Raw genomic sequence first — 14,331 nt, forward strand, 5'->3', positions numbered from 1 at the left:
GGCCACATGAACAGAGGAACGGTGTCCACACATGGGAATGTATGGGACGCCAGACAGTAGGACAGAGGGAGAGCGGGCAGCTGAATGGAGATGGGAGGGAGGGGACAAGAATAGGGGCACTGTCAGATGAGTAGACAGTAGGGACTCATAGGGGGACAGACGGGTGAACATGGGGAGGGCTCATGGCTGAGCAGAGCGTCATCATCTCTCAGCAGGGTCAGGTCTTACTGGTGGGGAAACAGTGAGATCCCTAGGCTGGGTGACTGTGGTGGCCGGGACTAGAGAGGAGCTAGCGCTCTCCCCACTCATCATTCCCAGGTCTACCCTGCCCAGCTTGGGCCTTCCCCCTCATCTAGACAGAAACGTCCTCATTCAGTCTCATGCCCTTCATGCTCACTGTCTGAGTAGAGGAGGAAGGAGGCAAGACAGGACAGCTTGGGACCAGAGACTCCAACTGTCCCTCCTAGGTCACAGAGGCCACGAGCACTGCTCACACTGGTGTTGCTTGTCATAGACATTTTACCTGTGAAGTTTAGATTACTATTCAACCACGCTAGACACATAGAGTAGTGTTCATAGTCTTCTGGAAAAGGCAGCCCAGAAGCAAAGTGGTGGATGGAACTTCACAGACCATGTCACTCAACCCCATTATGCCCACTCCCTCAGTTTCTGACCTAACTCTGGGCTCAGGTGCTGATGACATCACTGGGCAAGATTCCTGGCTGTCCTGGATGCTGGCAGGGCTCCTGTAACCCAGTGCAGCCAAGAGATTGGCTTAGAGCCACAGTATCGGCTAGTGTCAAGCTCTGGCTAGACTCAGGGCTCAGAACCCTCTCATCTGCTGCCCTGCAGTGGAAGAATGGATCTAGGTGGTTTTGTAGTTGTGTGGCCTGGTTGGAGGGTAGGGTGGGTCTGGGCTCTGTACTGCTAGCTTTGTGCTTTTGAACAAGGCCTTTTCAGTGTTCCTCACCTTGTGGGGCCCCAGTTTCTGTAGCTGTAAAGTGATACCCACCTTGTGGGGACACTGGGAAGACCAGAGGACAAAGCATGAGGGAGTGGTGTACGGCTGGCACCGAGCAGAACCACCTCCCATGACAATCTCTTATTTAATGTCGGGCCTGGGATGCCACTCAGGGCCATGCGAATGATAGGCAGTCACTCTACCAGCAAGCTCTGTCTCTGGCTTGGACTCTACTGGATGAGGAGGGGGCCAGTGATCGCAGGATGCTCTTCTCCTTCTGTAGGGACCTTAGAGGCTCTCAGAAGAGGTGGGAGGGAGCCCACACTTGAGGCCCATCCTTCCTCTGTCAACATCCTGGAGAAGCTGGAAGGAGGAGGCTTGCCCACTCCCCTAGGGTTTTTCCCGTCAACCCAGGCCCCATGGACAGCCCGGCATAGCATCTGGGAGTGGAGGATGGGCAAGTGGCAGGAGAGCAGGATGTCTGGAAGAGGAGCTGATGCCAGCAAGAGCAGAAGACAATCACCTTGTCCCCTGGGCTGAGCAAGGGCCTCCCACAGCTGTTGTTTCTGTCCCCTAGGCAATCAGTGCCAGGGCCTGTCCAAGGCTCAGCCACCCTGTGGCCTCTAGGAAGAACCTAAACAGAGGAAAGGGGTCCTCCTAGGGCCAGCCTGCTACTTCCTCCTGCCCCACCCACCGAGACCCTTCTCAAGTAGCACCCAGAGGCCAAACTGCCACCTCAGTGTGTGACAGACACAAAGACAAGACACAAACAGGCAGACAGAGACAGACAGGAAGGGTCTCCTGGATGAGACACATCCAGATGATGCAGACAAGGTGTGGGGTCTGTCAGGCCCAGCCTCAGCAGCCGTGTATCCTGGCTGGCGCCACACCTCAAGAGCAAGACCTGACTAGGAGGCAGGCAGGCATCTTAGAGGAGAGGAGGGCTCATATGATCAGAACTGACGGTCAATAGGGCTTTTGAGACATGGTTCCAGGGAATGCTGTGGGCTCCTGCTTCCTGCGTATCTTCGGGGACTTCTCGTTAGTCCCATCTACTGTCACCACTGCCCGTCTGCGCTGGGCGTGAAGTATGAGACCCGTGTTTCAAATTCACCTCTCCTGTCCCTGGCTCCCCCCCCCCCAACCAAAGGGGGAAGAACTTGGTTTGCTCCTGATCACCGGCCAAGAACAAAGACCAGCCTCCCTGAGGGAGAGTCTCTGTACCTCAGGCTCTGCCCTCAGAACCTTTGGGATCTCTGGGGTGGCTCAGAGACAGAGAGACCCCAGGAAAGTTCCCAGAGGCAAAACTGTAGGTGGCTAGGTATGGCTTCCAAGGAAGGTTCCTTCTGGACAGTGGAGGTTCCCTAAGGGCTCAAGTCATTTTCAGAGCTTCCAGAATGAATGAGACCAAGACATTAAGTGGGAGCTATTCAGGGGACTGGGGTGCTTGGTGGGCAGCCCAAGGGGGAGGTTTCCTTGGGGTTCTCCATGCTGAGGTCAGAGCAGTGCAATTCCTTAGCCATGCCTGGAAGAGGAACAGCACTTGTCTGCCACTTAGAGGTTGCCTCAATCTGATGGAGGGAGGAGGATGAGGGCATTTTGTGTCCTTGGGATGGGGGCTGCAGCATCTGTGATCTCTTCTGGCCCAGTCAAGAAGGTCTCCACTTTCAAAGTTAAAGGCTTCCTTGTGTAAGCTGTCAGTCAGCAATTCCCATCTCTCTTCCAGAAAACCTCAGAAGTGGGACAGGTGGTACGGGACAGAGGACCACACACACTAAGATGGGATGCTTTATGTCTGGCAGGGCTCCTGTCTAATTGTTCTCTAAACACCTTTTGAGACATTGTTTCTGAGATGCTAAGAAAGAGAACCCAGAAAAGGAAGTGGAAGGGTGAGCATCTTTGTCCAACCCTAAACCTCCACAGGAAACTGTGAGCTCAGTTCAAAGATGGTAATAAGAAGACAGAGGAGGGCAGGGTCAGTTAGTGGTTAAGAAATGAGAAGTGGAACATGCCAGAAAGAAGGCCACTGAACCAGGGAATGTGACAAATAACACCTGACCCCAGATGGCAAGAGTAGAAGGCAGCAGAAGGCTGGAGGGCTCAGCTCCCTCCTATCCACAGTTGCTGCTCTGCCTCTTGTGTTTCAGAAGAAAAGACAATCGCAAAGGCAAAGCCTGCCTTGAGTTCTGTCTCTGGAGCCTTCTGTGGCTCCTCTCCTAATTAACTCAGAAGAGAAGACAGGGTCCTCATGTCCAGACACAGGAATCTGCTAAGTGCAAGAGGCAAAACCCACCAAGGGTGTGGAGCACCCCAGCTTTCTTGCAAGGCTCACTGTCTTTCTCTGCGCGCAAGCTATAGGGCCTCCCAGAAAGGCATGTGTCCCATCTAAGAACCTTATAAACCACGTTTGTCCCACCAGGGCCTGCGGACTGCAGCGGCCCCAGGCCACTATTGCCCATCACAGCTCTCTGAGATGTACGCTCTCAACAGCCAGTCCTCACCCCGTCCTGACTCTGACGTGGGGTGTGGCTGGAAGCTGATCAGGATGGCAGTGGGGGTAGGTTGCAGCCGGGCCCTGTGCTGAATGCTGCAGAGAAGTCAGGTGGATCAGAGGATGCTAAGTGTGGTGAGAAGTGGAGGAAGGTGGACATGCATGTATGTTGCGTGGCTCCAAGTGGAATGGATCTCCGATGCAAGAGTGACTGTGACAAGGATGCATGCCAGAGGTCGTCAGATCCATGGAAGGCATGCAAAGGAAGGGTGATGGTCTGCAGGAAACTACCAAGTGTGGGCTGGACGCTGCAGAGGATGGGCGGGAGCTTGTGTGACTGTGGCAGCGGTGGGCATCGCTGACCAGACTGGAGTCACTGCTCTGCCACGGGTACCAAGTGGAGTGGGAGCTCAGAATGTGGGGGTACTCCAGGCCCCTAGGCAGAGGGCTCTGTGCCATGGGCAGGGCGGTGCCCCAGCTGCCTGTCTCTTACCTTTGGTTTTAAAAGCAAAGTGACAGTGCTTGCACACATAAGGTCGGACGTCAGTGTGGGTGCGGATGTGTTTCTTCAGCATGCTGGGCTTCTTGCAGCGAATTCCACATTCCTCACAAACATATCTCCCTCGGCCGCGGCCTCGTACATATATATACTCTTCATTTGATTTGTACCTGTGAGCAACAGGTGTCATGTAAAGGAAAAAAAAAAAAAAACAAAAGAAGGCGAAGAGGCAGAGTGGCACCTCAGAAGATGGGTGTGCTCCCTAGCTGCACCCGGCCAGCTCTAGACACCGGGAGAGGAGGATGAGGAGCAGAGGACTAGAGCTGAAAGGGCCTCAGTTGCCCTGAGCATCCACCAGGGACCCCTGCAGCCCGGTCTCAGATAGGTATGTAGGTGTCAGATAGACTGACAGACAGCCCTAGAGCCAAAGGCGCCAATTTTTCCTGGCAAGAAAGGAAAGGACGCTGAAGTCGCAAATTCCCTGCTGGCTGCCTCCATGCAGCCAGCGGCTGCCATAGCTCCCCCACAGAGAACAGCCACTGGAGGCCACCAGAGCCACCCAGAGAGAAAACCTCAGATCATACCGGCCACTGCTATTCATCAAGCCCTTCTCCTAAATGAAGTCACCGTTGCCTCACAAGGATGAGCTAAACAGGTTCAGAGAGGACGAGACATCCACCGGAGAGAGCACCCAGTCAGAAAGGGCTGGCCAGAATCTGAACCTTCCCAAACCAAGCTGCCCGTTTCCCGCAAGGGGCAGCAAGGGAGAAGACAGCTATCAGGAAGCCACCCAGACACTTCTGTGAAGGAGGCACAGGGGTCCCCACCGTTCTCCTGGGTGCAGACTGTGGCCAGAGCCCTGGAGTTCTCTTACGCAATTCCAATTTGGCTAAGCTGCAAACTACATGGAACCTAGGTTATTCCCAGCAGGTCAGGGCGGTCACCAGCTCTCAGCCTCTTGAGCGAGCAGCCCACTTGCTCAGGCTGCAGATGCCAGACCCCGAGTCAGAATGCTATTTCCGCACTGAGAAAGAAGCCCCCAAGTGCCACAGAGACAGCCAGGGGGCCAGCTTTGTGGTCTAAAGCTATCTGTGTGCAGAAGTCCGGGTGAGGTCGAGAAGCTGGGAAGAATAGCAGGAGGGGCAGTTCTGGAAGACCCAAGAACTTAGGTCCTGACTCAAGCCATGGGCCACTACAAGACACTTAGCAGGAAGGGACATGTCTTCTTGGTGGCCTCAACAAGAACTGCCCATCACCTGCTCTTCCCGGAGAGGGGCAGGTGGATGCAGAGAGGTGACAGCAACGAGGACCCCAGGCAGCTCAACTGGTACCCCAGGGCTGAGAGATGTGACAGGTGGGCCCAGGAGAGGGCCAATGAATAGGGAGCTACAGGCTGCAGTGGAGACTCGTCTCACACTCCAACCTACACACCCATAGATGTACTCACACCTCACACACAACCACACTCCTCACAGCCACACACACACCTCACACACACACACACACCTCACAGCCACACACACAAACACCTCACACACACACACACACACCTCACACACACTCACACACCTCACACACACTCACACCTTACACACACACCCCACACACCCACACCCACACCTTACACACTCCTCACAGCCACACTCACACCACACACACACACACACACCTCACACACACAGCCACACACCTCACACACTCCTCACACACACACCCACACCCTTACAGCCAGAATCACATTTTGCTCATCCTCAGTCACATTCGCACCACAATCACACATCCCAAATACCAGCATTCACTCACTGTTCCACATCCCTCACCCTCAGTCACCCTCACACAACACCCCCCTTCAGTCACGCTCACACCAACACCCCCCTTAAGTCACGCTCACACCAACACCCCCCTTTAGTCACGCTCACACCAACACCCCCCTTTAGTCACGCTCACACCAACACCCCCCTTCAGTCACGCTCACACCCTAATCCCCACAATCACACTGTTCAAGAACACTCACACCTCCGCTCTTGCACGTATATCCTGTGTTCAAAAGAAAAGACAGCAGGTCTTGCGGGCAGCGAAGAACGCGAGAGCACCCTATGCACAGCGCAGGACTCAGCCTTCTAGGGACACCCCTTCGCCTTCACTCTCATGTGTCCCTTGTGTCCCTGGGACCCTGTCTTCAGGGGCATCAAGTTGAGACCTTTCCCAGTGGTGAGGGTGGCTTTGTGCTGGAGGCTGTCACCTGCCACCAACCTCCAGCTGGCTCCACGATACTCACTCCCCCTAAGCACCCTTCCATGTCACAGCTGCTCCCCACACAGCCCTACGGCCATCGTGGTCTCCCCTTATGTGGGATTTATTCTGCTCATGGAAACTCAGAAGCAGTTCTAAGAGTCCGTCCATCTCCACCCCTTCCTGCACATCACACTAAAGACACACCGTCTTAGAGAGAGGTTTTCAAAAGGGATCCTTACACCACCTAGTCTGGTCCTGTACCATAGAAGTTGGGCGCCATCTGCTGGGCAGCACGCGGGGAGAGCCAGGGCTTAGGAGGATGGTGAGCGGCCAAAAGGAGGATTCTCGGGACAAAGGAAGACATGTTAAAAGGAGTGGGAGTTGGCAAGAAGAAAGGAAACCAGGCAGGCGGTTCAGGCTGCACCACGACTGACCGGTCGAGAGTGTCCAGACTTGCTTGACGTTAAGTGACAGAGAAATGGAATCTCAATAAGAGGCAAACATCCCGTGCTGTGGGAACAGTATAGACCAGGAGGCACTAGGACGGAAGATAGGGCGGGGTATCCCTGGTGTAGACTCTACAGTCCTTGGCGGCTGTCCGTGTAGAGGACAGATCACAATGAAGGATAAAAAGACATCTTCATTTCCACTTGCCTTGTTCTTGGGACCATTCACAAGCGGAGAGTGCAGTAATGAGGGCCTTTGTACTTACTTGTTTTTGAGACAGGGTTTCCCTGTAGAACAGTCCTGGCTATCCTGGAACTCTCTCTGTAGACCAGGCTGGCCTCAAACTCATAGATCTGCCTGCCTCTTCTTCCTGAGAGCTGGGATTAAAGGTGTATATCATCACTGCCCAGCAGAGGGCCTTCATTTTAACAAGATATGGATAAGAAAGATACACAGAAATACCTAGCACACAGCTGGGACCTATAGATGTAGAATTCTGTGGATCTGTGAAGAGTAGGGTGGCCAGGCAGAAGAATGGAAAGCCACTCAAGAATGCTGCTGTAGAAGAGACCCGGGGGCCCAGGGGAAGAGTGTGCAGAAAAAATGCTATCTTAACCTGCCTCCAGCAGAGCAAGGCCAGAGCCAAGAGGACAGAGGACAGGCCTGTGGTTTGGAAAGGAGCAGGGAGGGTCTGAGGCTGGTCACTGAGGGATTTGGAAGAAGCAACCCTGGTTGAACAGAGACCCCACGATTTGCCAGCTCTTTGAAGGCTGAGACGGCGGCTTTGTGGAACAGTTTCCTGTCGATGTGGGCAGGTCTTTCCTCTGCCTGAGCCCAGCATCCACCCTGTCGGGGTCGGGTCCTTCTTATCAGTCACCCATGTTCACTAGAGTATCCCCAGGGTCTAGCACGGTACCAGGTGCTCAGCAAGCGCTCAGTGCAGGCTCACAAGTTACGGGTCAGAACAGTAGCCAGGGCCTTGGTCAAGTATGCTAGGATCAGACTCAGCATTGGTTTTTCCACCCTATGGGCCCTTAAACACAGGTTTTATCTAATTCTCCATCATGCATAAAGTTGAATGAACATGCCTATGTTGTTGTTTTTTGGTTTTTTAAATTAAATTTTCAATTAGCATATCAAGTCATGAGCATCAGCTTGGCTTTTTCATATTTATTTCATTATACTTTTTTCCCTCTTCCCCATATACCCTGTCCTCCGGTATCCGCTCTGGCTGGTTCCTTTCCTCCCAGCACACAGTGCCCTTTTCTGTTTCCCATCTTAACTATACAGCCCAGGCCAGCCTCAAGCCTTCAGCTCTTACTGTTTGTGTGATAAGCAGGTACTGCCATGCTCAAATGCTTCTGCTTTCTAATGGGAATGAATGCGCATAGAGCAGAGGCCAGGAGAACTTGAGTCTGACCTCTGACTTTTACTAGAACTTGTTGGGTGACCATAGGCAGATCACCTCTCCTCCCTCAGGACCAGTCAATCTTTAGTCCTTGGGAATATAAAGCACTTTATAGGTCAGATATTATCTACCCTCCTCCCTCCCAACCCCTAGTCCTTATACCCTCGTGCAGAAAGGCAACCGATGCCCAAGAGCTTAACTGACATGGTCAAGGTCGCCCCCCCCCCAAACCCAGCTGCCACGCAGATCTGCTGCCCACTCTCGGATGGTGCTGAACGGACTTTCCCGGTGATCTGGGACCTGCTGCGGTGTGGCAGACAGCGAACAATGGTATTGCTGTCTACCCAGCCTTTCCTGAAACTCTACCCTGGGCCGGGACACCCAGGTGTTGGCAGCTGCAGAAAGCCAGGACTGGAGAGCAGAGAAACTAGGGGAACCCCAGAGTGTGAATCCTGCTCCCAGCTGCCAGTCACCCCTCCTCTACTGGATGCTTTCCCTTGGAGGCCCGAGACACAGACTTCCCTTTAAAAGAGGATGAATGGCTGACCCTCTGTCTGTTAGGTGACTACAAAACATTCTATTGCTGCAGACCTGGTGTAGGCAACTTGACTCTGGGGACCCAAGGAGCTTCTCTAAACCTTACTGCCCACCTGTCTGCTGCAGTCCTGACTAGGCAGTCTGGTTTTGCTCTTAAAAAGGGACAACTCTAGGAATATGGAATGTATTAGCTGCAGGGACTCTTAAGACCAAATGCTCTGACTTTCTGAGATTCAGGGTTGAGGCTGACAGTGGAGGTTCAGCAGAGCAGGCTCAGCTCTGGAACTCCCAAGCCCTACTGGGGTGGGCATAGCCTTGTCCTTCAGTCTGGAGTTGGGTAATAATGGGTGGTGTGTGTGTACAGCTGCCAAGTACTTCCTGGGCAGCTGTTTTCTAGTTCTGCTCTAGCTCTGAGCCAGGACAAGTTTCCAAAAGCAAAAGCAAGTTTCCCAGGCAGCCCTCGTCAGGAGCACTTCATTCCTCTAATGAGTGGGCAGAGAACCAGCGAGGCTGGCATCATGCTCTGAGCTACTGGGCAGCGTGAATGGAGAAGGAAGGACCTTGGTGCTCTGACATATGACACAACAGGTCTTAGACTGAGATCCCCTCCTGCACTTGGCTGGTAACCATGCTTGTCTGGACAATCAGTGCATGTGACACCTTGGGTTGCGGCTCTAGACTGTCTGGAGGGGTTTTTCAAACCTGAAACTTCCACTAAGCTGACAGGTGTTTGGGACGCAGCCCAGAGGAGGCGTGCAACCTCCTTCCTCGGGTTCCAGAGGAGGGGTGCGGTGGGAATGAGATGGCCTGTCAGGATGAGGTGACCTTCTCAGGCTCTGCATGACAAAGATGCAGCAGCAACCACATGGCTGCTGTCACAAATCCTGTCCTCCTCACCTCAGCAGCCAGGTAGACAGGTAGGAGGAATGGTGACTGTGAGCCAATGGGCTGTTGGTGGATAAGCTTGCCCAAACCATCACAGTCCTGTCAAATGGATGTGTATTTCCTCACACGGCCTACAAGCATTGCAAAGACCAAATGTAGGCTGTGCTGTGCTAATGACCAAGCGCCACAGAGGGAGAGGAGGTGCCGAGACAGGATGTGGGGAGACCGTGAGACATGGAAGGCATGGCTCATGGTCTCTCTGAAGGGCCAGGGGCTGCTGCCATCCAGCCAAAGGTGGCATGAAATTGCTGTATCTTGCAGGTTTTCTGAGAAAACCACAAATCCAGGAAAAAACAAAACACCCAAAAATATCTGCGAACTCATATGGCTTTTACTGGGTGCCAACCACTATTTTGAAAAGCTCAGATGTTACCTCATTCCCCTCACATGACCAATGAGCGTGGGCTCTACCAACTCCTGTTTACACTGAGAAGTTACTGAGTGGTGAATGGAGCTAGAATTTGAGCCCAGGTCACCTGTCTACACAGTTCAGGAGCTTAAAGGCTGGTGTAATTATTTTTTTAACTGTGTAAGACAAATAAAATTCAAGGAGACAGAGTACCAACCTAGAGCTAAACTGGCTCAAGGTAATTTCCCCCAACGCCTCGCACTGAGTCCTCAAGGGGACACCTAACTTTTCAAGTTCAAGACTCCTCTCTCCGCCGAGCTAAGTCATTCTCTTGAATAAAGGGATGGGCGCCATCGTCTCTAGGCTATCTTCTGAGGCAGAGGTGCTACCAGGCTGCTTTGTACTTGCATTGCTAACTTTTCCACGCACCATTCAGGTCTCACTGCAAAGTTCTTGCTTCTCTTTCGATTTTGGATAGATAAGGCTTTTCCGTTTCCCCATTTTATTATGGCCTTTTGGCCAAGTCTGGTAACTTGGGTACAAACATGCCAAACAAGATGGTGTGACTGGAGATGTGCTCACTGGGTGTCTCGGGCACCAAGGGCAGCCTTTTGTCTGTCAAGTTTAGGGCCAGGACCCAGCGGTCAGCATGCTTAGGGAGAGGCAGCCAGAGTGAACTGGTTGACCCCAGAGAAGCTCAAAAAGGAAAGGTGTCTGGAGGGGAGGGGCAGGTGACTCTGCAAAAATAGCCAGCTGCCAACACAGCCCTTGATGAGGGTTTAAAGGTTTGGGAGGGGGACGGCTGAGCTCTGGGGCCAGTGGGGTATTCGCATCAGATCTAGAAACAGCCCAGGTTCCTCTCTGATCAGGATTCCGAAGAAGTGACAGCATGTCTTCATGTCCTCCCAGGTGGGAGTTATTGAATGTGCCACCCAGCCTCAGGCCTGCTGGGCTGGAACTTCCACACAGACAGAGTCCGCCAGGCAGCTGAAACTCTATTCCTGCTCCTAAGTTAGCTTCCCATAGAGTTTCAGCAGTCCTAGCCTGAGCCTGGGGCTAGAGAAAAGCCACGGGACTCTGACCTTGGCCTCAAGGTATCTACAAGGCCACAAAATATAAATGTATCACTACAGACAGGACCAAAGGGCCAGACCTGGCAGAGAGGCAGCTGGCCGTGGGTCTCAGGTGCTTTTAGTCAAGAATGCCACTCATCCTGTCTGGGTCCATGGCCCTACAGCAGCCAGGGTCTTGGTTGATATGGCTCCTGTTGCCACTGAGGACTGTGTGGACACCCAGGGTCAGGTCTGCCACCTGAGTCCATGTTGGTGTCTGAGAACCATGCTGTGGTCAAGGCCGTACAGATCTGAGTGGCCTGTGCTGCTACCTAATGCCATGGTGACGTCTGGGGTCGGTGTTGATGTCCAAGGCTCTTGTTACCATTGAAGGCTGTTCAGATACCTGAGGTCTGGGGCCATGTTAGTGTCTGAGGACCACTGGGGCCATCCTGAGTGGCCTGCACTGCCACCTGGACTAACGGTGCCATCCAGACCCACTGCTGCTGAGGACTATGTCTGGAGTCTATGCTGAAGTTCGAGGCACATGTCACCACCAAAAGTCACACAGAAGCTTGGGGTCCGGGGGCCTTGCCATCACCAGAGTCATCCTGATCTGAGAAGCCTATGCTTCTACCCAGAACTAGAATGCCGTCTAGCCTTGAGCTGCTACCAAAGCCATGTCTGGGTCCATTGTAGTCAAGGTCTGTGTTGATGTCTGTGGCCCATGTCACCTCAGGGGGGTCCTAGGAACCTTGCATGATGAAACCAGAGGGCTGTGCTAAACCAGCCCCACCCTTGGCTGACCCTGGGGAAGCTGGCCCTGCCCCTCACTGGACACTGTAACAAGAGAGCTGCCCCCACTCCTGCGCTCAGGAGAGATGGCCCCACCCATCACCATGGATGAGGGAGAACTGACCCTGTTGGCATGGGCATAGAGGAGCAGGCTCCACCCCTCACCTGAGGAGGGCTGCCACAGGGGTCCAGACTGACCAGCTCAGTACCACCCAGGCCCACAACTGGGCCTTGGGTTAGCGCTAACGTTGCCCCACCTAGGACCTGCTGGAGCTTGTGAAGGAAATGGTCCTGTGGAATGATACCTGCAGGAGCTCCATGACTCGGGGTGGCTGCGGGGGGTTGTGGGGGATATCCAAGAAGAGTTTCAGTGAGAACCCAGTGGTGATGAAACCAGAAACTACAGGTCTTGAACCAGAACAATGACTCACTGCAATGAACATTTGCAAGTAAAGCTGATTGGACAAAAGGGTCTCCTGTGTGACACACTGCAGTTCCCCATGGCACCAGGAAAAATGAAGAGGTGTTGGAGAGGAGGGAAAGGTGGAACAGCAAAGAGGGTTTTTGTTGTTGTTTTTTGTTTTTGTTTCCTTGTTTTGGTTTGATTTTCAAAAAATTTTATTTCTAGAGGGACACTGCAGAGGAGAGGGGAGGGTATGGGGGGACTGGGAGGTAAGAGGAATTAGGGTGCATGATGTGAAGTTCCCAAAGAACCAATACAGAAATGATGTGAAATTTGAAAAGAATGCTACTCATGAGCATCTGTGCAGGTGAGTGGGGATAACCCATCCAGACGTGTGGCCTTTGGGCCCTGGGTGGGCACAGTGCAGAAGAGATGGCAGTAGGTCAGCCTGGAGGCCAGGGAGCTACGGTTTCCTGAGGGTTGTGTGGACTGTGACTCCCCTCCCCGAGAGGCTTTGGTATCTCTGTCTCCTCACTTGTGTATTTTCAAGCAAAGCAGATCCCATTCTTGGAACCCTTTTCCCCAGACGCCTCATTTCAGGGAGTGGCACCTTTCCGGAGCTCTTGTGGAGGAAAGAGCATCCTGTTGAAGGGCTTGTGGGATCTTTGGATCTTCACGGAGAGCTCGCTACTCCACACGGTGATTGGGGCTTAAGCGTCTTTTCTCGCAGGCCCTCTGCACCCTGTGGTTCTCAGAGCCCAGGGAGCTCATTGGCAGCCGAGGCTGGAAAGGCCCCACATGTCCAATCATGACTAACAGACAGCTCATCGAAACCTCCAGGCCATCATCCCTGTACCATGAGAAACAGAGACTAACAAAGAGCCCAGTATCACAGAGAACCACAGAGCTAACAATGGCAGAGTAGGAACTCACTGGCAGGTCCCCAAACTCCAAGCCCAAGCCTTATCCCTCCTCTTTCAATTACAACCTGGAAAGGCGACCCTTGTAGAATGAATGCCACCTGGTGAGTCTCCAGCTCCAGGACCCACAGCCTGAGATTTCATGCCCTTGTTTCCAAAGAGACTCAAAGATGGGGTGTGTTTGGATCTCCAAGGAGACCCAAAGAGTGTTGCCTGTGAGTCATGACTGAGAAAATTCAGGTACCCATGCTCAACCCTGCTTCCAGACACTCCGTCTGTCCCCAGAGCCACATGTCCTTGGCTGATATGTTCCCACTGATTGTGGCTCACACCATTACAGAATAAACTGAATTTTCCCTCCCTTTGGAGGATTTGTCCACACCAGGCCATACATGCTCCGGCTAAGCTGGCAGAAAGACCTTACAGGTCTGGGGAGTGGGAATCAAGCTGGTGGAAGCAAGGAATGAGGAAGGAATAGGGAAGGGGAGGGAAGTGTCACTTTGACTGAGCACTCCTGTGCACCAGGAGGTACTGAGACAGCTCCAGTATCCACTCTGGCTGCTCACAACACTTGTAAGCACCGGCCCTCTCCTATGTGCCCTTCTGAGCCTTGGAAGGCTAGAACGGTGGGTCCCTGTAGATACGGGACAGATGGAGCCATGTCCTTCACTGAAGAATTCTTGGAAAGGAGGTGGCATGGCTGAAATTTATTTTGCAGGTCAGTCTACTAGCTGTCATTTACTAAAGATGGGGGGTAAATTAGTGATTTTTGTCACTGTGACCAAACATCTGACAAGAAGCAAAGCCAAGAGGGAGGACAGTGGTGACAGACCATCATGGAAGGGCTGCTCCTGATGCCTGTGCAGTCAGAGCAGAGAGAAGTGCATGCTGGGAGCCCTGCCCCTGGAGTGTGTCTCCTAGGTGACTCCAAGTCCAGCGAAGTGATAACGAACACAAACATCACAGTGGGAAGCCATTCCCTTCTGTCCCTTCCTCCCTCTCTCCCACAACCCACTGCCCCTTCCCATTTTACCAGTATACTGATTCTGTGATTTTACCTGAAGAATGAGAGAAAAGACTGGTAATACAACTTTAGGAAGCAGAGAAATGAGTGGATGGAAAAGATTTGGCCAACCCAAGAAGTTACCAGGAGGGAAAGCATAGAACCAACCCAACTTAAATCACAGGAAGAAGTACCCTTTCTCACATGGCTTCTGCACTCTCCTCCTCTCCCCAGTACCATCTATTCCTTTCTGTCTGCCACTTTCAGCTGTGTGAAGATGTACACA

The 14,331-nt window shown here is 52.9% G+C and overlaps 1 protein-coding gene across 3 annotated transcripts in view; it reads right to left on the minus strand.

The window, feature by feature from the left end:
* The window catches only part of Hivep3 (human immunodeficiency virus type I enhancer binding protein 3), a 412,482-nt gene that overhangs the window by 11,073 nt on the left and 387,078 nt on the right, over positions 1–14,331 (minus strand). For all 3 annotated transcript variants that reach the window (XM_026782346.1, XM_026782347.1, XM_005353329.3), the window contains one exon: positions 3,946–4,121. In XM_026782346.1, coding sequence (XP_026638147.1) covers positions 3,946–4,121 — 176 coding nt within the window. The remainder of the gene's footprint in view (positions 1–3,945; positions 4,122–14,331) is intronic.

This window comes from Microtus ochrogaster, chromosome 10 (assembly GCF_000317375.1).
Source record: "Microtus ochrogaster isolate Prairie Vole_2 chromosome 10, MicOch1.0, whole genome shotgun sequence".
Classification (NCBI taxonomy): domain Eukaryota; kingdom Metazoa; phylum Chordata; class Mammalia; order Rodentia; family Cricetidae; genus Microtus; species Microtus ochrogaster.